Raw genomic sequence first — 25,776 nt, forward strand, 5'->3', positions numbered from 1 at the left:
CAACAAAAAAAAGCCAAGGACAGAATATTGATTTCTTGAAAATCTTTTCCATGAGTCTGTTTTTCAATAAACTGATGATAATGTTATACTGATAATGATGTGTTTTTAAAACAGTCATTATTGGGCTTCCCTGGTGGCGCAGTGGTTGAGAGTCCGCCTGCCGATGCAGGGGACACGGGTTCGTGCCCCGGTCCGGGAAGATCCCACATGCTGCGTCCCACATGCTGCGGAGCGGCTGGGCCCGTGAGCCATGGCCGCTGAGCCTGCGCGTCCGGAGCCTGTGCTCCGCAACGGGAGAGGCCACAACAGAGAGGCCCGCGTACCGCAAAAAACAACAACAACAACAACAACAAAAAACAACCAGTCATTATTCAGTTATTAATGCTGATTAGTCAGAATGTATTTGAGCAGAGTGATAAATGTACACAACTGCTGTGATTATTAACAACTGTATGATTTAGAAGTCACATTTTTAGATAAGGAAACTGTTCTGGAGTTAATTATCCAGGTCATAACAACAGGCAGGAGCATTAACAAGAGTAGAAATGTCACCTCGTCATCCCCAACCCAGTTCTTCCCACATATAATCTTCCCCCCCTTGCCTCCAGAACTGCATTCTCCCTTCCTTTCTCTAACCCAGGAGTCAGCAAACTCTTTCTATAAAGTGTCAGATGGTAAATATTTTAGGCTCTGTGGGTAATATAGTTTTTTGGGGAAAACTGTATTTTTTGCAAAAGCAGCTATAGACAACATGCAAACGAATTTGTTCCAATAAAATTCATTTATAAAAATAGGCATTAAGCAGGATTGGGCTGAGGAATGCAGTTTGCCGAACCCTGCTCTAACCAAAAGATTATGAATGTTTCACTAATTTTCCTGATCAGGAAATTGAAGATTCTACAAAAGATGCCCTTTTCACAAATGTGGGAATATTACCCCTTTATGAAGTTGAGGAGACAGACCAAATAAAAAATCAAGATCTGAAGGATCAGAATGGTTACTTAAGGATTTTAGAATAATCAAAAAAACTTTTTCTTCTTAATATGTTTTAGTCTTACTATATACAGATTAAGCCAGATGACAAGCTACTATACAACAGCATGTTAAAAAACGTGTTTATTTTACACTATGTACAATCAGGAACATATTTAAAAGCATTGTCAATTAAAATAAATGAAGAACATAAATCACAATTTAGTTTGTTCTTTGTGTATATATTCACATTAAAATATAAAGAACATATACCAAAAAAGAGCCAAAGTGTGCATTTTTCTAAAACTTGGTATATACATATTCCACTGGAAAAAAGCAATCAAAAATGACTTTAACCAAAACTAAGTTCCTGTGATGTGTAGTAACCATTATATTGTTTATATGAGGTAGTAACTAAATTATTTTGGCCAAGTGTTAATACTCTAAATCAGAAGAAACATGAAAATGATCATAAAATAAGGCCAACAAAAGTAAAAATCCCACTAGAAATTTGAACCACTTCGCTCTATGGAATGTTATAGTTCTTCAAAGTGATTATAAGAAATGTTTAGTGTGGACTCTTTGATAATGCTAACTTATACTCTGTGCATACTGTAATTCAGACAACTGCAGTGCTACGTCATGGTACCGCTATTCTGTGATTCAAAAATTTTTTCGAAGGTATTTTTTTTAAGCAGAGACAAGCAATCTTACAGGATTCTGCTGAAATATAAAAAGACCAGTTACTACAACAGGGGGTTAATTGGTTTGTTTCACATAGAAAACAATCCAAATACATTTTAAAAAGATGCTGGGGAGCCAAATGCATATTGACGATGTCACAGCTTACTTTTGTGACTTAATACATCACATATCAATACTTTGTGCAAATATAAACACACCAGTGTACTTGCATTAAAATTAAAAACAAGATTATAAAATGATTACAGCCTCCATTACAATTTTAAAAGTTACAAGATTTATCTTCATATTACTAAATTACATATAATAAAAATACAATAGTGTTAAATGTACGGTTTCATTGCCAGCATCCCATTTTGTAATATAGCCGCACCCAAGAATATACTAAAGGATTCTTAAAATATTAATCCCAATTGCATTTTCATCAACATTTACATCTGTACAGATAAGACACTTAACTTGTACATCTCATAAAATACATTATCTACATAAATTCTTAGTGTATGTCTTCAGCAATATGAAGTTTCACAGAAAAATACTGCCTATATGTACAAAGATTACATAACAGTGAATTAAGCACTTGTGTGGTTCAATATGTTAAATATATCCATACCACTTAAAAGAAAAAATTTCCCCATCTTGTCTCATGCTGCAATAAATTACAAGTAACTGAAGCCAGGTAACTGCAGCTTTTGTACAGCTTCAAGCATCCGTTAATGTTGCAGTGGTAGTGTTCTTTTTCTCTAGAGTTAACTGTCAAAGCACAGCATTTCTCAGTAACTGTTTTCATGACCCGCGAGGATGTATAAATTGCTATTTGCTGTGGGGTTATCGGTTGGCCTACTTTCCAAAACCACGACCCTAAAATAACAAACAAAAAAACAAAAAACATATAACAAAACAAAGTTATTCTTGAAAACTAATGTTAGCAGAAAATTCTTCCACTGCTTCTTCATTGTATGCCTCTAATAAATGCTCCTTATCTGATATGTGGGCCGAAACCATTTGCAAATCACTATGATTGAAGAGTCAGTTCCAGCTCTGGGAAGTACACCTTTGTTGCCCACCACCTCCCACCTCTAAGCCAGTGCTGTCCTAAGAGTCAGAGGGGTAAAACCTGTACTAGGAATAAGTTGGGGGAACTTAATTCTTATCATGAATTCTAAAAACAATCTGTAGTTCAAGAATCAGAAAGTAAATCAGAATAGAACTCCAAATCCTATTGGTACTAAAACTGAAAACTTTTCTGTTTGCTAGCATATGGTATCTCCTCTTTCTGGTCCTGTAAATCATACTTTAGATATTATGTTTAATTTAAGCAAAAGTAGTACTGACAGATCTATATATTCTTGGTACCTGGAAGATCAGGCACATTCTCAAAGGTTTCATAACTTTCTGACCTGTGAATTCTTATACTATGAAAAATATAATGTTGAATATATTACTGTAGAAATTTCAATTCTCTCAAAAAAGAAACCAGTTTCATGTTGGATTTATAAAACATGTTTAGAACTATGTATTTAATACAACTCCTTTTCATACCTGTCAGATCCAAGCAGTCTGAAAATTCTCGTGCTATCTGAAATTTCTTGTGTTACCTGTTCAATTAAAATACCAATTTAATTTCTGAAATGAAAGGCACAAAATTTTATATGGGCATTTAATTTATAACTCTATAGAAAAGAAGCATAATTCCTAAGATGGAAATAGATCCCTGTATGACTGTTAACTTGTTAAATCAGCACATAAGTGCATCCATTTGTTAGTCCAGGAAAAATGTGGCTACTTTTGAATTAATCATAAAACATGAGAGTAGTAAACCATTTGCTGGCATACAGACTTCAACGGAAAAAGTTAAAAGCAAAGCACCTAGTCCGTTTTATTTATCAGAAACCTCCTGTCAGTCACCTTAATGCTAATAGCAAGACTCTTGCAGCAGTAAGCCACTTAGGTCTGGTCCTTTCACTTAAAAGGCTGCAGTGTGGTATGATGGGACAAACTCATTACTCCAGTTTAAATCCCAGTTCTCCCACTTACTAGCTGTGACAATTGTGCAAGGTATGTAATTTGTTGGAAACGGTTTTACCTTCTGCAAAATGGGATAGACAATGTCTATTTTGCAGTGGTATCTTGCAGTATTCTTGTAAGTATTAATGGGTATAATGCCTAGCTAAGGAAATGCTCAGTAGATAACAATTCTCTTTCCCATTTCTTTCCGAGTCTCCTGAAATAATATTTTCTAATGGCATATGTCCTTAAAGAAGTCCTCAGTGTGACCAGCTACCAGTTGGGGAGTTAAGACTAAGTTTACAGGAGAAAGAGAAACCCATTGTTTATTGCTTACTGAAAGCAAAACATTCCCAATTATAATGGCAGTAGCTTCTCCCCAAAATTTGGTAGGCTGAAAAAACAATTTGATTTTGAAACTGAAATTATTCTGGAAACAGCAGTCAGTGATTCTTGACTTCTTTTGTAACTTAGCACACCTGAAGGATACAACATGCTCACTTCAGTAGTAACAGTTCATCATCATGATCTTCAAAGTATTCAATATTTTGGGATTTAATTACTTGAAGGACATAGCATTTTTGGAGAGGTTGTATTTAGTAAGGGCTGCTTATGTAGTGTGAAAAAGCCCCTCAGGTGATTGTTTGGGCAAACTATCTTTTTTAAACCATTCTCTTGTATCCTGTGATGCCCTTCTTTCTCTGCCTGGTGTTTATTAGCTGTTGACTATTCTTATCTCCAGGCTCCATTCCCTCAGGTAATTAAAAAAAAAAATCTTCCTGAAAGGTGAGTCCTCTTGCAGGAATTACTCCTAGAAACATACTAGCAGGGGACTTCCCTGGTAGTCCAGTGCAGGGGGTACGGGTTCGATTCCTGGTTGGGGAGCTAAGATCTCACATGCCTTGTGGCCAAAAAACCGAAACATAAAACGGAAGCAATACTGTAACAAATTCAATAAAGACTTTAAAAGTGGTCCACATTAAAACAAAAAAAAAATCTTAAAAAAAAAGAAACATAGTGGCATCCACCTTTCTTGAATACTTACTATAGGCCAGGCATTGTGCCAAGCACATCACATACTTCCTTTTGTTTAATCTTAGCAACCCTAGGAAATAAGTACTATGCTGTTATCCTCAATTCACAGATGAAAAAATACAGGCAAAGAGAAGTTAAGTGATATGTCAAGGTCACACAGTTACTGAACAGCAGAGTTGAGACTGAACCCGGGTGTCTCCTCAGGAACCCACACTCATGATCATTCTGCTACACTGTTCACTGGTTAGAAGAAATGCTCTGATCTTAACGAACGACAGTTTAAAACACAAATGAGCTATTTTCTTGCTTGAGGCACCTAATGTTTTCCCTTCCCTCCAATGCTCAAGTAAAAGTTACTAATGAGACTGGCTTGGGGTTATTGAAAGAACTTAGGATGATTTTGCTTGCCTGTAATATTCTAGGGGGCAAGTACCAAGTCTTGTTCATGCTTATAACCCCAGCACTTTCTGGCATAAATGATGAACTGAATTAAATATGTCCTATGACTTGGAGTTCAATTATTCCTGGAGTTAAATTAAGGTAGGAAGGACTAAGGAGATAAGAATACCAGAAATAGGCAAGGTGGCTTCAAGAGAAATGTGGAACCCTTTACTTATCGTCTGCATTGGTCATTATTTCTGAAATACAAAGTAGAAAAGGTGCTTCAAGACAGAGAGAGCCTGCATCAGCACTCTTGTTCCAGGTGACGGCCTGGGAAAGTTGAAAGAAAATCAGAGTTGGCTCACTCTTAGCAGTATTTAGGAAGTTCTTGTTCTGAATATAAGGGTGATTATCTGGAAGCACATAAAACATGCACTGAAACTGTTTGACTGAATGGACAGAGAGGTTGCTATAAAGTATGTGCCATTAATTTCATCACTAGATTGAATACAGAAAATATCAATAAAATTAGCAAATCAAGTAATCCTTGCATCAATCAGGAATTTTCCAAAGTTAAAGAATATTGTGTGATGTAGAATTTGATAATGCTTCATGACTATTTAATGGACATAATTTTTTAAAAGATTACTTACCTCATTAGATCTAAAACTTCTACCTTGCATTCCATGTTTCCAGAAAGCTAGCACACTGTCCTGTAGGCAAACTAGCAGGCAAGAACAGCTCAGTTACTGTTAATAGTACAAGAGTTCAACTGATAAGCATTATTGCATCCCTCTTTCTACCTTGCATAACAATATTTCAATTAATAACTAGTGTTAGTCATTCCATATTTATAATGGCATCTTTACCATACTGCCTAGAACTACACAGTATATACTATATAGCATAAATACTATACAGACCTTACTCATCTTTTTGATAAGAAAAATCACTAAAAATATTTTTTGCTATAGAAATTTTTGTTTTGATAAAATATTTCAAACATATAGAAAAATATGAGAATAGCCTAAAAACACATGTATCCACCATTTAACTCTCAAATTTTAACATTGTGCCATATTTGCTTTTTGTTTTAAATAAAAGTGAATACAGCCAGCATCCCTATAAACGCCTACGCTAGTTGTATTCTCACCTTTCCTTCCTCCCCGAGATATAACCACTGGTACATACTTGCTATTTGTTGTTCTCATGCATGTTTTTACTATTACAACACAGTAAGTGCACATTATCAGTGTAAACTTTATATTGGATGTTTCCAACTTTCATACATTTGGTATGATGAACCAAATGATGTTTCTAATTTTTTTGTTACAAAAATGCTGCAATAAACATTCTTGTACCTCTTCTTAAATACATGTACAAAATTTTCTCTGGGGTAGACACCTAGAAATAGAATTACTGGGATACAGGCATATGTGCCTTCTAAAAATTCTAGTTTTGCATTTACATATTTAATATATATTTTTGTGTGTATTCAGTGAGGAAAAAATCTGATTTTGTTTCCTGCAGATAACCAATTGTCCTAGCATCATTTGTTGAACAGGACATCACTTCCCCACTGACATATGATGTAAATTTCCAATTACACGTAGGTCTATTTCTGAGCCTTCTCTTCTGTTCCACTCTTCTATTTATCCCTGTGTTGATCCCACACTGTCTTAATCACTATGGATTTATAGTAAGCTTCAATATCAAGTAGGGCAAGTATTCATCAAAATTTATTTTACTGTTCTTGGCCTTTAGCTTTTCCATATGAATTTTAAGATCAGCTTATCAAGTGGCAGAAAATACCTTACTGGGATTTTTATTGCAAATGCACTAAATGTGTGGATTAATTTGTGAAGAACTGACATCTTTCCCATATTCAGTGTTTCTATCCATGGATGCAGTGTAGTTCATTTGTTTAAATCTTCTTTTATGCTTTTAAACAATAATTTGGAATTTCCTAGATGATGCTCTTAAATATGTTTGATTACACGTCTTACTGGCATATCAGAAAGCTATCCATCTGTGTTACTCATATCTAGCAACTCTGAATTTTCTTATTGGTTATAACAGTTTAGAGTTGTATATTCTAGTAGATATTCATACCATCAGCAAAAAAAGGACTTTTTACTTACTTCTTTCTAATCCTCATAGTTCCCTTTTCATAGTCCAATGAGACTATGTTGAAATGTGATGATAGCAAACATCCTTATCTCATTCTCCAACTTGATGGGAATTAGTTTAACCATTAAACACAATACTTTTAATAGGCTTTGCTAGATGAAGGACATTTCCTTCTACTCCTAATTTCTAAAAAGTTGTTTTTTTTAAAAACAATCACGAATGACAGATTTTACTGAATGCTTTTTGTGCATCTACTGAAGAGTTACATAACTTTTCGCTTTTAATCTTTAATGTGCTATATTACATAAATAAATTTTCTGATGTTGAACCATCTTTGCTTTTCTGAGGTAAAGTCTACTATTTGATGATATGGAATTCTATTTGCTAGTATTTTATACAGATTTTCCAAAACCTATTTTCATGAGATTGGGTAATTTTGTTTTCTGTATAATTTAACTGATTTTAGTATCAATAGTGTTAAACACTGATTTATTCTGCATTCCTTCTTTGTCTACAATCTGAAGCAGTCTGTATAGGACAGGAACTATTCCTTCTTTCAATGGTGGATAAAAATCCCCTATAAAACCACGAGGCCTTATGCCTTATGTGGGGAGAGTCTTCATTAGTAGGCACCTCAAACCACAAGCCTGGCTCTGGTTCCCCATCTCCTGTGGGACACTGCTAGTCTTCTTTACCACTCAGGAGTGCATACTAGTTTGAGTTTCTGTTCTTTGTCTTCTTTATTGAGCTAGCTATGTGTTTTTAAATATGGATTCCATTTTAACATCTTGAGCAGATGTCCCTCAAAACTGACTTCTTATTATCATCAGTGTTTGTTTGTTGGGAGAGAGGCATTCTAACTGGGAGAAAGAATAAAAATAGGACCAAGAATAAGACAAATGAACTATCTGCCCTTGGCCCTACCGTCCGCCAATGCATATACATGCAAGTATCTTTACTGATAAAGGACACCAGAAAAACTGTGTATGATCATTTCACCTTATTTTTCCTGAATGTAATCATTTTAGAATACTGATTGTGTAAGAAATCTGTTTGCAGAAAAAACTCATCAAGCAAAATGTAAAAACGGCAAGATGGAAATTCCATATACTTATGGATCTCTGATCAGGAGATACAACAGAAAAATACAATAGACTATACTGAGTACTAAATTTTAAAGTACTTATAGGGGAACTCTGCAGGAGTCTGGAGAAAATGGAAATTCATAACTAGGTTATGAATAATGATATTTAATTATTTATTTTGAAAATGCCAAATCTGTAGGGAAAATAACATTATTTACAGATTATGTCACTGTTGTTAAACTATTTTAGAGAATGTGTAAAAGCAAAGACTGATATTCACCTCATATTCATTACATCTTACAATTTAAAAGAATGAGCCCTTAGTAATATATTTTTATAATTTCAAATAATTATTAGACAAATTATTTTAAGCAGTTCATAATGCAATCAAACAAGAAACACAAAACTCTGGCTTACCTATTGATTCAATCTGGAAATCAAAGGTGAGTTCTGATGATAGTTTTCTGCTAGATTTTAATCTTCCTTGGAGATTTACTATTTTTATACAACCTAGAAAGAAAAAAAGTCACTCCGAAACTAAGATTAAAAAAAACTCATTAAGATAAGATATTCATAAATAAAAACTTACAGTCCAAGCATACAAGAATGGTATCTCTCTCCAGCTGGGTTACATGAGTAACACTTGTCTGTGGGGTATCTACAACACAAAAAACTTGATAAAACTTACAGAAAACAGTAATATTTAAAGCAGAGACGTTAAAAAAAGAAGAATTCTGAACATCACTGAATTTGAAATGGATATATATATTTAACTATACATATGTAGTGGTTAAGCCAGGCGGCTTGGATTCAAAATTTGATGCAAGAGCTAAACTAAGTGAGTGCTTAAATGGAGGGTTAGCTATTGTCATTACTATTGGTGATGCCACTATTTTATTCATATGTGAAATTAGGAGTCTAATCTTCTATATTATGGCAATGATTAATTTCTGATTTTAAGCTTAGAAGGCCAGGGGCTGTGCTGTGTACGTCATTATATGTGGTGCCTAGCACATGCAATAAATATTTATTGAATGAATGAATCAGAGAGTCAAACAAATAACTTCAGGTCCAAATGAGTTAAGAAAAAAACAAGTATTTTGAGAAGTATGAAGCACCATAAAAATGCATAGAGGCCCTATTTTTATAATAATGATCTAAGAAAGTTTTCACAAACTGAAAATGTTTAAATGACATAGTTTTCCAGGAAGCAAAAAGTAGGATATCCCAAGCTTTGTATGAACATCAAAACTGAAACTGCTGAACTACAGGCCTTTGTTTCTGGAGAGTGGGTCTGATCCAAAGTTTAGCTTGCCTGTTTTCTACTTCCTACAGTATTTAGAATCTTAATAAATCCATGGATGGCTGTATTTCAGACCTTCACACATATTTTAGACCTGGTACTTCTGTAACTAACCAGGGTTGGAAGGATATGGAATAGGCCTCCTGTACATCAGGCCAATCAGATCTTTGTGACTCTTACACACTTGGTGAAAATCAGTCAAGAAGCCAGTCTAGCATTACTAGATAGAAAGCCAGGAAAATGAGATTTACAAATTGCTTATAACAATTAGTTCCCGAACACTGGAATCATTTGGAGAGCTGCTGACACCCAGCTGCTGGCCCCAGATATTCTTATTTAATTGAGGGTGTGTGTGACTTGAGGTATCAAGAGTGTTAAAAGCTTCTCAGGTGGATTCTAATGTGCAGCAGAGTTTAGGAAACCACTAGCTTATAATTTCAGCTGATACAAAACCCCAAACATACTTTCTGTCTCTTACTCTGTCTCATCATCTCAAAACCAGAGATGAATTATATTTATCATGTTTAACTTCTAATAAAGGGATTTCATTATGGTAAGAGAAGTAATCAAAAGTTCCTGGGAAGGAAGGGACAAAATTCTTTTGTCAGGAAATGAGGCCCTTCATTCAACAATTAGTAGAAAAGGATTTAAAATTAAAATGCTTGGGAGAACTAAGACAACTGAAATTCACTAAATAAAATATTAATCAACCAACAATCCCTTCTTGTTAAATAGGGAGGAAGAGATTAGAAAGCAGGAGTACACCCCGTGTCTCAAAGGGAAGATGGGCGTCTAAAGGGAGAATTTAACAGAGAACTCAGGGGCACCAAAGAGAAGCCACAATAATGTTGTCAAGGGCTGGCCATGTTTTCCTTCAGTAATGTGTCCTCAAAGGAAAGTTGTTTCAAGTCCCCCGGGATTCAGCAAGCCACGAAATTGTCTTTAGACTTTTGTGAATGTCTGTGATCATTTTTTTTAATGTCAAAAAAACTCAGTCTCAATTCTTTTCCTTTTGTGAACCTCTTTCAGGCTTCCAACAAACTCCTGACTAATCAATATTTATTGGCAAATTGGTTCTTTAACATTTCCCTAAGTTGCCAAAGACTGAACAAGGGCCTTTGCAAGATCTTTAAAAAATAACCTTCTAAAATGGCCACTGTCTATTTTACAGCAAAACATTGTACAATGTCATTTTTTAAAGAGAAAAATGCAAAAAAGCTTCATAACAAATGCAGTGCTTTAAAAATAAAGATAAAAAGGCCTTTAAGGTCATGTTTTTGTTGTTGTTTGTTTGTTTGTTTGTTTTCGGTATACGGGCCTCTCGCTGCTGTGGCCTCTCCCGCTGCGGTGCACAGGCTCCGGACGCACAGGCTCAGCGGCCATGGCTCACGGGCCCAGCCGCTCCGCGGCATGTGGGATCTTCCCAAACCGGGGCACGAACCTGTGTCCCCTGCATCAGCAGGCGGACTCTCAACCACTGTGCCACCGGGGGGGCCCCAAGGTCATGTTTTTTTATGTGTGAAAGTTTAATCAGATTTATTTACCATGAAACCCAAGTTTTGCCAATGTGTATGGACTGCAACAACACAACTGAAGGTTTCAAACTGTGATCAAATTTCTGTAAAAAGCTCATTAATTGGAGATATTTCCTAAGATACAAACTATGAAGGAAGGATCTGCTACAACCGGGCAACGCAGATCAAAATTTAAGGAAATAAATTATATAAAAGTATTATTTTCAAGCACCCTCAAATACTTTGGAGGTATTTTATTTTACTGCTTACTTATAATTTGTATCCTAATTACAAATCATTAAAAATATTTATTGAAGTTACTAGGTAGCACCCTTGTATCAATTACAAAAATATACTGGAAAATAAAATATACTTAATGCAGCTTTCACTTTTCTATAAATCAGCTTTTCTATTAGCCTAGGTTTGTATATATATGGTGGTTCTCCAAGTGTGGTCCCTGTATTAACATCATCAGCATCACCTGGGAATTGACAGAATGAAAATTCTCAGGCCCTAATCCAGATCTACTGAATGAAAAACTCTGGGGGTGGGACCCAGCCACGTGATTCTGACACATACTCAAGTTTGGGAACCACTAGTATGTTTTAAATGTGTCAAACACAAAGAATAAATGTATGGATACCAAAGGGGAAAGGGATGGGGTGGGAGGAACTGGGAGACTGGGGTTGACATATACACTGTTGACACTATGCATAGACAACTGATGGGAACATACTGTATAGCAGCGGTCCCCAACCTTTTTGGCAGCAGGGACCGGTTTTGTGGAAGACAATTTTTCCACGGACAGACGGGTTGCTGGGGGCGGGAGGGGGTGGTGGGTGTGGAGGATGGTTCAGGCGGTAGTGTGAGCGATGGAGAGCAGCATGTGAACCTTCGCTCGCTTGCCTACCACTCATCTCCTGCCGTGCAGCCCGGTTCCTAACAGGCCACGGACCAGTACCCGTCCATGGCCCAGGGGTCAGGGACCCCTGCTGTATAGCACAGGGAACTCTACTTAATGCCCCGTAGTGTCCTAAACGGAGGGGATATATGCATATGCATGGCTGATTCATTTTGCTACGCAGTAGAAGCCAACACAATATCGTAAAGCAACTATACTCCAATAGAAATTAATTAAAAAATAAAAATAAAATAAATGTGTTACACAAATTAGCTATTTCAAAGCAAGTCATCTTCTCTTTTTCCAGTTTAATAAGTTAATCAAGATTGGATTTCTAGGCACTGCTTTTGCCTAATGAAAGATATAGTAAATTTATTACTTAATAATTCAATAAAAATCACAAACCTGATTCTGTAAACCATGAAGAGGTAGAATTTGGATTGACTGTTTCAAATCGAACCACCTGGTTGAAGTCTCTCCCTTTACTGACACCAACACAAACTAAAGGGTACTCCTGTTCAGGAACGACCAGCATTTCAAACATTCTAAGTGGACACGGTATAGGAAAATCTATGTGCTAGAAAAAAACAAAATATATTAAACAAAGGAAAACAAAAGCAAAAAAAATTTCAGGAGAACACTAATAAGAATTTTTAGTTTTATGAGAATATATAAAATAGTACTCTCTACTATAAAGATTGCTTCTTCACACAGAAACTCAGGGTATGCAGAAAATCTAAATTAGAAAGTATCTTTATAAAGAATTTAGGTTAAGCACTGCAAAAATTTTTTAAGTTAAAAACCACACATTTTTAGCATATTGAGTGAAACAGACTTACAAATCACCTGTCCAACCCTCTTTTTTCAGAGTTGGAAACTAAGACCCAGCAACTGGGTGGCTGGCCCAGGGTCCCCCCGCTGCCCCCCACCCTGTGTGGCAGAGTCTCCTCTCTCCTAATCCCAGGCTGCTTCAGTACTACTCCTCTGCCTTCTTATCCAGCTGAGCAAACATGGATGAGAAAACTGAAATGCTAATGAGCAAGAGACATTCCCCTTAGAAGTGTGGACAGAAAAAAAAAACAACCACAAATAAGAGAAATTTAGCCCTGTATTTCAAGTGATTCTATTTAATAAATTAACTTAGTTAAAATGCAACCCATTTTAATTTTACATGAGTTTAAAATTATTTTTATTTTGCTACAAAGAGACTAAATTCACACTCTGAAAGTTTGGAAAAATAGAGGAAAACATTAACTTCATTAGTAATCAGGGAATAAAACCAAGATAACCATACACACCCGCCAGAAGAACGACAATAATAAGGGTTACTCAGAGAAGAGCAAACAAATGCTCCTAACACTGATGGTGGGAGTATAAACTGGTGTGACCACAATGGTTAATTACAATACCTATTAATGTCGAGAGACACACCTTTTAGAACCCAGCAATAACACTCTTAGTTATACATTCTAGAGAACATGACTACATGCACCCACAGGAGACATGCAAAAATATTCACAAGCTGCATTGCTCGGAATAACAAAAACTGGAAGTAACCTAAATGCCTATCAATGGTAGAATAGATAAAATGATGACACATTCACACAATGGGAAATTAGACCACAGTGAAAATGAACAAACTATGGCTATATCCAACAACTACACAAATATAATGTTGCACAGAAGTGAGACCCAAATGAATATATACTTTTTGATTCCACTTGTATACAGTTGAAATATCAGGTAAAATTAATGCTAACGTTTAGAAGTGCATGCTTACGTGGTAAAAATGGAAAACAAGGCAGCTGTTTTGTAGGGGGTGCCATGGGGAGGTCTGAGGCGCTAGCGACGTTCTTCTTTACGATAAAAAGGTTTTTAAAAAATATATTGGTCTTAACACATATTTTATTAAGTCTACTCTTAATATATTTTATATTTTTGTTGCTCTTATAAATGGGCCGTGTTTCCATTACACTTCCCAAATGGCTATTGTTAGTATCTCTAAAAACTACTGAAACTGATTTATTTTTTACTCTGGTAATTCACTGTAAATTCTAAAGAAAATAAATGATAGAGAAAATAAACAGGTGAAATGCGGCTCCCATAACTACTAGTCTTAAAGTGTCAGAAGATGCAGTGTGGTCCTCATGGCTGGAACGTGAAGCTCTGTGCACATCTGTTGTTCCCACATTCTTCCTTCCCCGTGACTGCCCAAGTGCCCCCATCCCAGAGGTCTAGACACTCCTTCACGAACACTCTCCAAACACCCTCTCTGGGAGCATTCCCACATGGGGATATGCTATGGATAAAATCTGTCCTATTTTAACAAGGTAAAACATTTTAAATAATTCTCTTTGAAATGTGGAAAGAGCAGTAAGACAGGAAGAAAACAAATGCTTCTGTATTTTTTCCTCAGTAAATATGAAAACCAACACATTGTGAATACTTCTACTTAGCTTCCAACAGTAACTAAACAATATGTATAAGTCATTAACAGAAGAGGATTGCCATATAACAGTTTAAAATCCAGTCGCTATTGGTGATGGTCCTTGAGGGAAGTGACTACATCTTACTCTTTATCTCTCTAGTTAAACAACACTGTTCCTGATTTGTAATAAGTACATGAATGTCTGCTTCAATTTATAACTTTTATTTATATTGAAAATGTAGTCTAGAGAAGCAAAAACTTACACAGAAATCTCATGAGGAGGAAGTATATGGAAAGCATAAGAATGTTTTTGAACATATCTGGTAAGAGTTGTAGTATAGAAAACATCAAAAATACTAATTGAGATAATGCCAAACGTAGGAACAAAATGTACATATAGAAATCTCGAAGAAGAGACACAGAGAAAGAACTGGGTTAAGAGGAAGGGAAATAAATAGGGGCGTGTAGCTCAGGGAGTTTAAGGAAAGTGGGAAGAGCAAGAAGTCGTGAAGGAGGCCTGCAAGCAGAACTGTACTGTACGACTAACATCCTAGAATACTGGCAACAGGCCTCATCAGTCAGGGGCAGGCTCCCTGGTACCATCTACCCGGAAAAGAGAAAACATGGATGGATAAGTTTTAAGCTTCCTATGTCTTCAAAGTATATTTTCTCTCTTGCATGCTCTTAATACATAAAATTCCTTTAACAGAGAAAAGGGTCTTTCATTACGTATTAGGATAAATAGTTTAACATATCAGGTAACACATAAAATTCATTCATACTAAGGTTTAATCAGACTATTAGTATCCATGAACAACTGATGTAATGAAACGGTTTTCATTCTGATAGAGGTTAGGAATGAAAGGAATAGGAAGGACATACTAAAAGAGACAAAGGAGGAAGATAGGGAAGGAAAGGGCTGTAGAAAAATAACTACATACACTTTACCACTCCATCTAGGATACGCCATGCTTTTTGTCAAACAGGCAAGAACAAACAGGAACTGAGAACAAAACCATGTGGCCAGAAATGGGCTGGGTTCAGAAGCTCTGCTTTGGATAATTTATAAGGCTATTTTCCCTTTCAGTTTTTGGTTTAAAGAATTTTTGTTTCAGTGAATTTATTTGTGGAAATATTACCTCAATGGGTTGTAAATTCTTGAAACTCTTTTTTTCATTTCTTTAGCCCTAGTTAATTTTGAGGTTAATAAATAATGATGTGAAAATTAAAACTAGATTCCCCAGTCACTCATAAAATTTTAAATAACAGAAGCCAATACTTTAAACATCCTCACTCTATATTATATAATTGAGGAAGAATGCACTCCAATTATATTCCGATCCCAACTTCTATGGAGATATCAAATGCTCATGAAATAAGACTACTTAATCTATATAAAATAGTGAAGAAAATAGCTTAAAAAATTCATTTGGTATTTCCTTGGGGGGTGACTGAGCCAGCACTTCATACATTTTAAGTTAGTTTTTCCTCTAAATTTAAGTTATAGCTAAATAATATTAAATGTTTTAAAAAATATTCATTGAAGGGACCTCCCTAGTGGTCCAATGGTAAGACTCTGCGCTTCCATTGCAGGGGGCATGGGTTAGACCCCTGGTCACGGAACTAAAATCCCACATGCAGCACAGAGTGGCCAAAAAAATTTTTTTTTCTTTAAACATTCTAGAGAAACTAAGGCACAAAACACCATCCATGGGAAGGACTGGGCAAATTAATACATAGGCATATATCCAAAACAAATAATTTCCCCTTCATTATGGTTATCCCTTGACTTTTTAAGGCCAAATGCCAACCTGCAGGTTGTCCCTCTGCTGTGATGGAGCAGGTCAACCAGAGAACATATTCAAACAATATTTCACCGCTCTCTTAGTACCTCCTGTTCTTGACATCAGACCGTGTATGTGACCCAGTATTTCCAGCTCCCACTGTCATATCCCTGAACTATCTATCTAGTCTCTTTCAAAACTTCTATCAGGCCAACTGAGTTTCTTATAATTGGGCAGAGTTTCACCACTCTGCCATATAATTCAAAATTATTACATTAAATCTTGAGAATTAACTGGAAAAAAAAAGTTTCTGAAAGAACAGGAAAACTGACAAGCTTTTATACTAAAAATGACTTAGGTTGACATTCATGCTTACCTTAATTAACATAAATTTCTGCATTGGTTCAACCCATTCTAATAGAACAATGCTAGTTTGAAGTGCCCCACATAGGTATTTGTGGCCTGTGTAAGGATTTCTCACTGTCAAGGCAAAAAAGTATATGTAAGTTTTCTTATAATACAAAAAAGTCCTTACAGTAACAGTTGCATACTTTGAAAACAAACAAACAAAAGTTGACTGCCAGTTCAATTTCTCAATTAGACTGCAGAGTGAAAAAGAAATGCTGTTTCAGGTAGTAGCAGGAAACTCCCTTATCACTTGCAGGATTTTTATTTGTATTCCCAAGTGAAAATGCTGGTCGTTATGGGGCCTGGGGGCAGGAAGAAGAACTTGAGGTCTTGTGGTAGCAGAGAGATTAGCAAGATCCTGAAGAAAGGGTCAAAGTAGGTTTGGGGAGAACTTCCCAAATTGATAGCTGCAGCACATGTAGGGGCAGGTGATTCAGGGTGCTTTTTGGTAGTCATGTTCAGAGGCAGTAATGCTTTGGGCAGCACTACATGAAGACATTAATCAAGTCTCAAGATACAGGTTTACAAACAATAAAACTGAATTGCCTCAGAGTTTTTTAAGGGAGGAAAGGAAACTGTTTTTGGTTTTTCCTAGATGCAAATCAACCAGCTAGTTGTTACAGGGGTTGGGGAGGACTTTCGGCTAGTGGTGTGTGATCAGGGAGACTACAACCTTCACATCGCAAGCATAACATTTCATCTATTAAAGGTATGAGAATAAATAATAAGTATGCCGAGTGAATACATGTAGTCTCATAAGCCATTACAAAGCAAAATGGTGAATGATCAGTAACAGGCTCCTTAGAGAACAGGGTGTGATCAAGTACTGTAATAAAGTCATTCTCCATTTATCTAGTCAATAAATTATCTGCAAAACAACTACATGTGCAAGGTACTATATGAACATAGAATGGCCAATACATTTATTTTATTTAAGAGGGAAAAATAAACTATTACTGGCAGGACGTCCTGGAGTAGTACTGTTTTACACTAGATTTAAAAATGTGCCTCACAACATCTTCTTACCCACTCTGCAGAGCAGGAGAGCTACATGATTTTGGACAGTTTACTTACCAACACAACACTTCTGACACCACTTGGTTTCAGGGATTTTTGCTGACACAGCAAATTTCCTAAATGGAAATGGAAATGAATATATAATACATGTAGGCAAAGTTAGTATATGAAAATAGTACTGTTACAGTTCATGGAGAAAAGATGAGTTGTTGTTTAAAAACTGGTCCTGACATAATAGATCATCTATTAAAAATAAGAATAAATTGGATACCTTTCTCAACTCCCCCCAATCAATTCCAAATGGATTAAGGATTTAAATATGAAAAACAAAACTATAAAATATTTACATTTTAGAAGAACACGACCTTGGGATTTCTTCTTTTTTTTTTAAGTCTTTTTATTGAATTTGTTACAATATTGCTTCTGTTTTATGTTTTGTTTTTTTGGCCACAAGGCATGTGCTCCCCGACCGGGAATGGAACCCGCACCCCTTGCATTGGAAGGCAAAGTCTTAATCACTGGACCGCCACGGAAGTCCTGGGATTTCTTTTAAAAAATGCAAAAATAGGGGCTTCCCTGGTGGCGCAGTGGTTGAGAGTCTGCTTGCCGATGCAGGGGACATGGGTTCGTGCCCCAGTCCGGGAAGATCCCACATGCCGCGGAGCGGCTAGGCCCGTGAGCCACAACTACTGAGCCTGCGCGTCCAGAGCCTGTGCTCCGCGACGGGAGAGGCCACAACAGTGAGAGGCCCGCGTACTGCAAAAAAAGCAAAAATAAATCATACAGGAAAACAGTGATAAACTTAAATTGATATTTCTTTCACTGCCTTATCCTTAGCACGTCAAACTATGAGTGGCATTCAATTTGTTGAATGAATTTAATACATTATTAACTTTGGTTTACCAAAAGACACCACTGAGAAAGTAAAAAGATGAGCCACAAACTGATATAAGAATAGGTCTCTATTCTGACAAAACAGTATCAAAAAGTTAATGCATTAAAATTTATGTGCCTCACATTCTTTGGGGGTTCTTTACTTTTAAAGCTTGGAGGTCAGTTTCCATGCTGACAGGAATTTAGGATTATCAAGTTAGAAAGTTGAATGGAGTCATACTTTAAGTAGGCAGAAAAATAACAGCACAATGTGGCAGCTGGGAGAAAAAGAGGGGCACATAAACTGTACAGGAAGAAAGAAACTTCCTGACTAGTTATAGGAGCAATATCCCTAAGTCCAACTACGGATCTTAGAATACAAATGTAATAAATCAAGTTCATAATAATAACTAAGTCATCATGAAAAGATCCAATTAAACTCAGTGTAATCTATTTTAAAGACAGAAAAGCTTGCAGTGTATTTTGAAATGATTTTCATCCAAGAGTTAATTTTTTTAAAGATTTTGTGCACAAAGGGGCAAATATTAGCTATACTGTAAACTCAGCAATTAACAACAACAGATTTTCAAGGTACTTAATAGTTAAGGTTCTACATTAGTTGCTTTACAACTAATATTGTAAAGGAAGAATGGTTACATTATAAAGTTTTTGTAAAATACAATTTATACCAAACTCAAAAGATCTTTACTCAACAAATGAGGCCCAATATAATAATAGCCAAAAAGAAGAAAGAACATAACTATAAATCCCTGAAAGTAGAAAAGCAAAAATCTCTATTTCTAAGTAGTAATTATCTTCTAACAAAAATCTTCATTTAATAACTTACTTAAATTTTCTAAGTTTAGAAACTACTTGGAGAAAATTCATTTTATTCAGATTGACACAAATAAGTCAAAAACACTATATGTGACATAAAATTACCAGCAAATTACAGGAAAAAAATTAGTTTTAACCTTGTAGAAAAACAATTAAAAACTCAGAAAGAAAATGTTTGATATAAGTAGAAAGTATAAAGCAGAAAATTTTAGAAGAATGTGATAAGCACTTGTAAAAATACATTACTTCTTACAGTTTTTCATTACACGTGATTTCTACAAACCCATGCTTTTTCAATTTCTGTAGTATATCTATTTTTTAGAATGAATTAACATTATCTCTAAGGATGAAAACATAATTAAATGTACAGTTACCTTGGCAGTATTCTGTCGGGGAGTTTGTGTGCTGGAATAGAAACGGGTAACTTTTGCATTTGTCTCGCATAATCAAAAAGCCCTGGTAAATTATGGGAATAAAGCTGAGAAGCTTTACCTGCAGAGAAAAATATATATGTCATAAAAGCTGATAACATAAATAGGAACAACTGTAAGGTATTTAAAAACTGAAAGACTTACCAGATATTGATAGTAAGCAATTGTTCATTACATACAACCATGTACACCTTCGGGGGAATAGCTGATTAAAAAAAAAAAAAGGACAAAGTTTACAAAGGATAATAGATAATAGCAGTGTAAATATGTACATATTAACCATGTAGCTATCATATCATTAGGCCAGTTCTTAAAAAATAAACTTATTTTTAATAGAAATTCATTTTATAAGGCAAGTAAAACAAGATGCTACACATACATATTTATATGGAAGAAAAATAAATTAGCAGTGTAATTTCATTCTCTAAGTTCCAACATGACATGATTAGCTCCACTCTCCTTATGGTTAGGACTATGTAATCCCAAACTACACAGGGAAAAGGACATTTTCAAACAATGTCTATTCCTTTATTTTGGTTCTGGGGTTTTAAATAATTAAGACTCTCCTGTGTACTTCCAAAAAGCGTTCTTATCTAGGCATATGGACATGCATGGCTTTTGGAGCAGAAGAGAAAAAAGGACCACGGTGTAGTGAAACACAGGATATGGAAATAGTAGGTATGGAGGGAAAAAAGACCAAGAGAGAATATGATGAAAGCTTATAAATCATAAAGGACATATATATGGAATTCGTTACTGAAATCTAGCACATAAGAACTGAGAGACACCTCTCTGTAAGCTTTAAGGTGATTAGTATTTAGGGTAAAGAAAGGGATTTCATGAAACGCAGTTCATATATTTTGAAGGAAAAAAACCAACTGCTCTCATTAACACATTTCATATGCATATCAGTGGTTCTCAAAGTGGTCACTGCACCAGCACCATCAGCATCACAGGGCATTGTTAGAAATGAGAAATGCAAATTCTTGGACCTCATCTCAGAGTTACTGAAGTAGAAGCTCTAAAGGTGGGTCCAGCAATCTATGGTTTAATCAGCCCTCCAGGTGATTCTGTTGCATACTGAAGTTTGAGAACCACTGATGAATGTAATTAAGCACTGTGATTTAACAAGCTTGGTTGCTGGGTTTGCCCTGGCAATTCCTACTAGGTTACTCCAAAACAGACTGGGATGAGGGTAGGGAACAGAAAGAAGGAAGAGACTAATGATGAAACATATCAAGGCCTCTAAGGACATTACTTTAAAAAAGCCTTTAAAAGTCACAATGATGGTCCTGAATAATTAAAATAGAAGAAATAATAAAAGGGTGAGAAATAAAGTAAAATCTATTTTCAATAAAACCTGTTTCATTTATTTGCAAAATGTACCCACATAAAACACCTAATGTCTCCAAGCAAGTAAAATGTGGCACTGCTATGTTTTTTTTTTTGGCTGTGCTGCGTGGCTTGTGAAATCTTAGTTCCCCCACCAGGGATTGAACTCATGCCCCCTGGGTTCAATGGACTCAATCCCATTGAATTGGAAGCGCAATTCAATGGAATTGAATTGGAAGCGCAGAGCCCTAACCACTGGACTGCCAGGGAAGTTCTGCTATGTGGGTTTTTTAAAAAAAATATTTATGTATGTATGTATGTATTTATTTAGTTGTGCCGGGTCTTAGTTGCGGCAGGCAGGCTCCTTAGTTGTGGCATGTGGGCTCCTTAGTTGCAGCAGGTGAGCTCCTTACTTGCAGCTCACCAACTCCTTAGTTGTGGCATGTGAACTCTTAGTTGAGGCATGCGTGTGGGATCTAATTCCCTGACCAGGGATTGAACCTGGGCCCCCTGCACTGGGAGCGTGGAGTCTTATCCACTGCGTCACCAGGTAAGTCCCCCCGCCATGTGGTTTTTAATTTTGGAAAACGTGCCTATAACCGTGCCTCAGACTGCAAGAACATAAACAACATTTCCTGATTTATGCTCTCATAAAAGTTTCACAGAAGAATTGAGAATTCATTGGCTATATTGAGAAAATTAGGCAGATAGAAAAAGGGGCAATGACTAATTCCAAGTCACATACCAGTACATGTTACCAAAGTAGTAAGAAACTGATTTTTATTTAATTCAGTGAAGTGAGTTTATTTCCATAAAAATACATATTTACAAAGTACTGCAAGTACCAAACCAAACAAATTTATCATGGGACTATATATTTGTAAATATAAGTGAGTTTATTTAATACAAGCATATATAAAGTACCAGGGTAAGACACAAATTCCTTTGGTAATATCAACATAGGGACAATGGAAGAGTATTTATGCAAAGTTTTATTAAGTGTTGGATTTTCACTTCGGATTTTCATTTTTAGCCACGTTTAATAAAACTCTAAAGCTTTTCTAGATTTCTAATGCCTACTTCTCTTAGCAAAATAGGCTCTGGGTGAAATAATCAGTTTAGTAAAGCTATATAGTGCTTAAGAAGAGTAGGTTCTGGGGACTTCCCTGGTGGCGCAGTGGTTAAGAATCCACCTGCCAATGCAGAGGACACGGGTTTGAGCCCTGGTCCAGGAAGATCCCACATGCCATGGAGCAGCTAAGCCTGTGAGCCACAACTACGGAGCCTGCGCTCTAGAGCCCGCGAGCCACATCTACTGAGCCCATGCACCACAACTACTGAAGTCTGCGCACCTAGAGCCCGTGCTCCACAACAAGAGAAGCCACCAAAACGAGAAGGCCGCGCAACGCAACGAAGAGTAGGCCCCGCTCTCTGCAACTAGAGAAAGTCCACATGCAGCAACAAAGACCCAACACAGCCAAAAATAAATAAACAAATTTATGAAAAAAAAAAAAGAAGAGTAGGTTCTGCATTTTGCCTAGATTTAGACAGCTGCTTTCTCATTGACTCTGTGACCTTGGGTAACTGACTTATTTCTGTGTCTCAGTGTTCTTATTTGTAAAATGGAGCTCCTATCCCAACACTGTTGTTGTGGTGAGTGAACACGATGTTCCTTGTAGGTGTAAGATGCTTAGAAGACTGGCATACATTGAGCACTTCATAAATGCTAGCTATAAATAATAACAGCAGAAAAAGATTAGTAAATCAAGACCCTGTTCTGTGTCATTTTCTCACCTTTCAGCATCTTCCCCTATCTAGCAGACTCATGCCACCCAGTTTCTTTCCTTAGAGTACAGAGAAAACCAGACTAATAATCAATTTCACAGGAAGATGGAAAAACTCAAGATCTCACACATATGCATTCTCTACTCTTATAGGCTTCCTCTGGGAGGGAAAACATTCACCTTGATGGGTGTGTTTAGCTCAGAAAATATTACCGTAATAATGTAATTTCAAATGCTAAAGCACCTAAGAAGGGGAGTTACTGCACAGTGGGAATGGGTGGGGTTGAAGGTACCTTCACTTAAAAGCCCCTTATTAGGTTGATAAATGCTTACCCCATGTAAGCATGACATTGCTCTTGTTCCTTACAATTAATATTGTTACCAGTACTATGATTTTTAGGTATCTTATTATATCCAAAAAATTTACCACTTTTGACTGTTATTTACTAATTATTATAAATAACAAGATCCTTTTCTTTTTTCCCTAGTTCATATGTGTTTTTCAGCCACTTCACTGTATACCTCCTTCCAGATTAAGACTTAGAGTAAGTATATCAGTTAAGGATCTTGTTAGAAAATCTGATTTAAAAAATGTTGTGATGAGAAAAGATGGAAATGTTTGGTTTTGAAGAAATTATCATTACTTATGGATTCTTCTATTTTATTTGTAATCGATTTATATTAATAATGGAGAATTAGTCATACATCTCACAGGCACCCAAAACTCAACGTGACCAAACTGAATGCATCGTTTTTTTTTTTTTTTTTCGGTACGCGGGCCTCTCACTGTTGTGGCCTCTCCCGTTGCAGAGCACAGGCTCCGGATGCGCAGGCTCAGCGGCCATGGCTCATGGGCCCAGCCGCTCCGCGGCACGTGGGATCTTCCCGGACCGGGGCATGAACCTGCGTCCCCTGCATCGGCAGGCGGACTCTCAACCACTGTGCCACCAGGGAAGCCCTGAATGCATCATTATTCCCTTCAAACTGACCTCTCCTTCTGTATACCATATCCTGCCAAGTGGTACTGTCACTCATCCAGTCACTCAAGTTGGAAAACTGAAGTCAACCTAGACTTCTTAACCTCCTTGTTGAACTGGTCATTCAATTTGGCCAATTCTAGCTCTTTAATTCTCTAAGTCCAGTGTTTCTCTATAGAAGTGATACAAGTGGGAGAGGCAGTATGGTGAAGTATTTAAGGACATGGACTCTGGAGCCAGCTTGCCTGGGTCCATATCCCAGTTCAGCCACTTAACAGCTGTGGGATCTCTGAAAAGCTACTTTCTGAGCCTCAGATTTCTCATCTGAAATGAGAATAATAATGGTATCTACTTCTAAGAGTCACTGTGAAGATTAATAGCATTTAAATACAGTACCTGGCACGTAATAAGATTTATACAGGTATTAGCTATTAATACCAACATCATTATCATCATTTTTGTGGGTAGGTTGTTTAGCAGTTCTCGTCTCTGGGTACTAAATGCCAAAAGCTTCCTCTAAGTCATTGTGACAATCAAAAATGTCCCCATACAATTCCAAACCCCATTTTTCCCCCTCTGTCCTCTCCACTTCTGCTCTGACTAAACACTTCTTTACCCTTTAACCATAATCTCTAGTCTCATCTCTCACCACAATGCAAAGAGATATTTCTAAAACACAGATCTGATCATCAGCATGTTACACAAAGCTCTGGGGTTTGGCACCTGCCTACCCATCCACCTTCATTTATTGTTACTATTCTACACTCATTCTATACTCCAATCGAATTATCCATTCATAGTTCCCCATGCTTGACATACTCTTTCATGTTTATCCTCTAACCTTCTACTCATCATCATTTATGGTCCATCTTAAATGTCTCTCTCCTTCTCATCTCCCCACAGGAGGTGCTAGTGATACCCACCTCTGTGGCTTATACTTTGTACTCACTCCTAGTGTGACATCTAACTCGAAGTGTGTTGCATTTATTGATTTACATGTTTGTTTCGTCTATTAGATCATGAGCTACTTAAAGGTGAGGACTAATCTTGTGAGTGTGTCTTTAGCACCTGGTAAATAGAATATGCTCTAGGAAGGTTTTATGAACAAAAGAGGCAACAAATCATAGCACTGAAACATTTCTTGTTTAGTGTCTGTGTATAATAACTTAAGAATTAAAAAAAAAAGGAAAAATACAAAATAACGTACCTGTTCCATTGATGTTTCATGAAGTTCATTGAGATTCAAGGTATAAATTCCTTCTTCAGCACCAAATATCAAGTACTGATCTGAAATGACAAAAGTAATCCACTGATTTTGATATATAAAATACTCTTTAGGGCTTCCCTGGTGGCGCAGTGGTTGAGAGTTCGCCTGCCGATGCAGGGGACATGGGTTCGTGCCCTGGTCCGGGAAGATCCCACGTGCCGCTGAGCGGCTGGGCCCGTGAGCCATGGCCGCTGAGCCTGCGCGTCCGGAGCCTGTGCTCCGCAATGGGAGAGGCCACAGCAGTGAGAGGCCCGCGTACCGCAAAAAACAACAACAACAAAAACTCTTTAAAAGAATTTATATAATCTAAAATTAAGTATATATGTATTAACATATGAAAAAAGAATTACTGTGGTCTGTAAGCAGTATTTTTTATTTTAATGCAAATAAGTAGTTAGAAACTCTAGCTCAAGGAATTGAGTTATATGCAAATATTAGCCTCAAAGCAGTGAAGAAAATTTTATGAAAAGAGGTTTTGAAGAATGGCATGCTAGGACTCCTCACTCATCAGAGGGTGCTAAGGACTGGCAGAGAATCTGCAGCAACTTTTCTAAATTCCCTCTTGGAGAGGCTCATGTGCAACTGACATACAGAATGCAAATCAAGAA

The 25,776-nt window shown here is 36.6% G+C and overlaps 1 protein-coding gene across 9 annotated transcripts in view; it reads right to left on the reverse strand.

Moving 5' to 3' along the window:
* Positions 1-1,101: 1,101 nt before the first annotated feature.
* MAP4K3 (mitogen-activated protein kinase kinase kinase kinase 3) overlaps positions 1,102-25,776 on the reverse strand; it is a 209,215-nt gene continuing 184,540 nt past the window's right edge. For 8 of the 9 annotated variants that reach the window (XM_024118950.3, XM_024118949.3, XM_024118952.3 and 5 more), the window contains 11 exons: positions 25,109-25,188; positions 19,953-20,013; positions 19,752-19,869; positions 17,725-17,783; positions 16,619-16,722; positions 12,436-12,607; positions 8,902-8,970; positions 8,730-8,822; positions 5,751-5,821; positions 3,217-3,272; positions 1,102-2,535 (listed from right to left, as the gene is read on the reverse strand). In XM_024118950.3, the coding sequence (XP_023974718.1) occupies positions 2,448-2,535; positions 3,217-3,272; positions 5,751-5,821; positions 8,730-8,822; positions 8,902-8,970; positions 12,436-12,607; positions 16,619-16,722; positions 17,725-17,783; positions 19,752-19,869; positions 19,953-20,013; positions 25,109-25,188 (971 nt within the window). In that variant the 3' untranslated portion in view covers positions 1,102-2,447. Of the gene's footprint in view, positions 2,536-3,216; positions 3,273-5,284; positions 5,428-5,750; positions 5,822-8,729; positions 8,823-8,901; positions 8,971-12,435; positions 12,608-16,618; positions 16,723-17,724; positions 17,784-19,751; positions 19,870-19,952; positions 20,014-25,108; positions 25,189-25,776 lie in introns of all 9 variants that reach the window. The other variant, XR_003682283.2, reaches the window with a different exon arrangement.

Source organism: Physeter macrocephalus, chromosome 12, assembly GCF_002837175.3.
Source record: "Physeter macrocephalus isolate SW-GA chromosome 12, ASM283717v5, whole genome shotgun sequence".
Lineage (NCBI taxonomy): Eukaryota > Metazoa > Chordata > Mammalia > Artiodactyla > Physeteridae > Physeter > Physeter macrocephalus.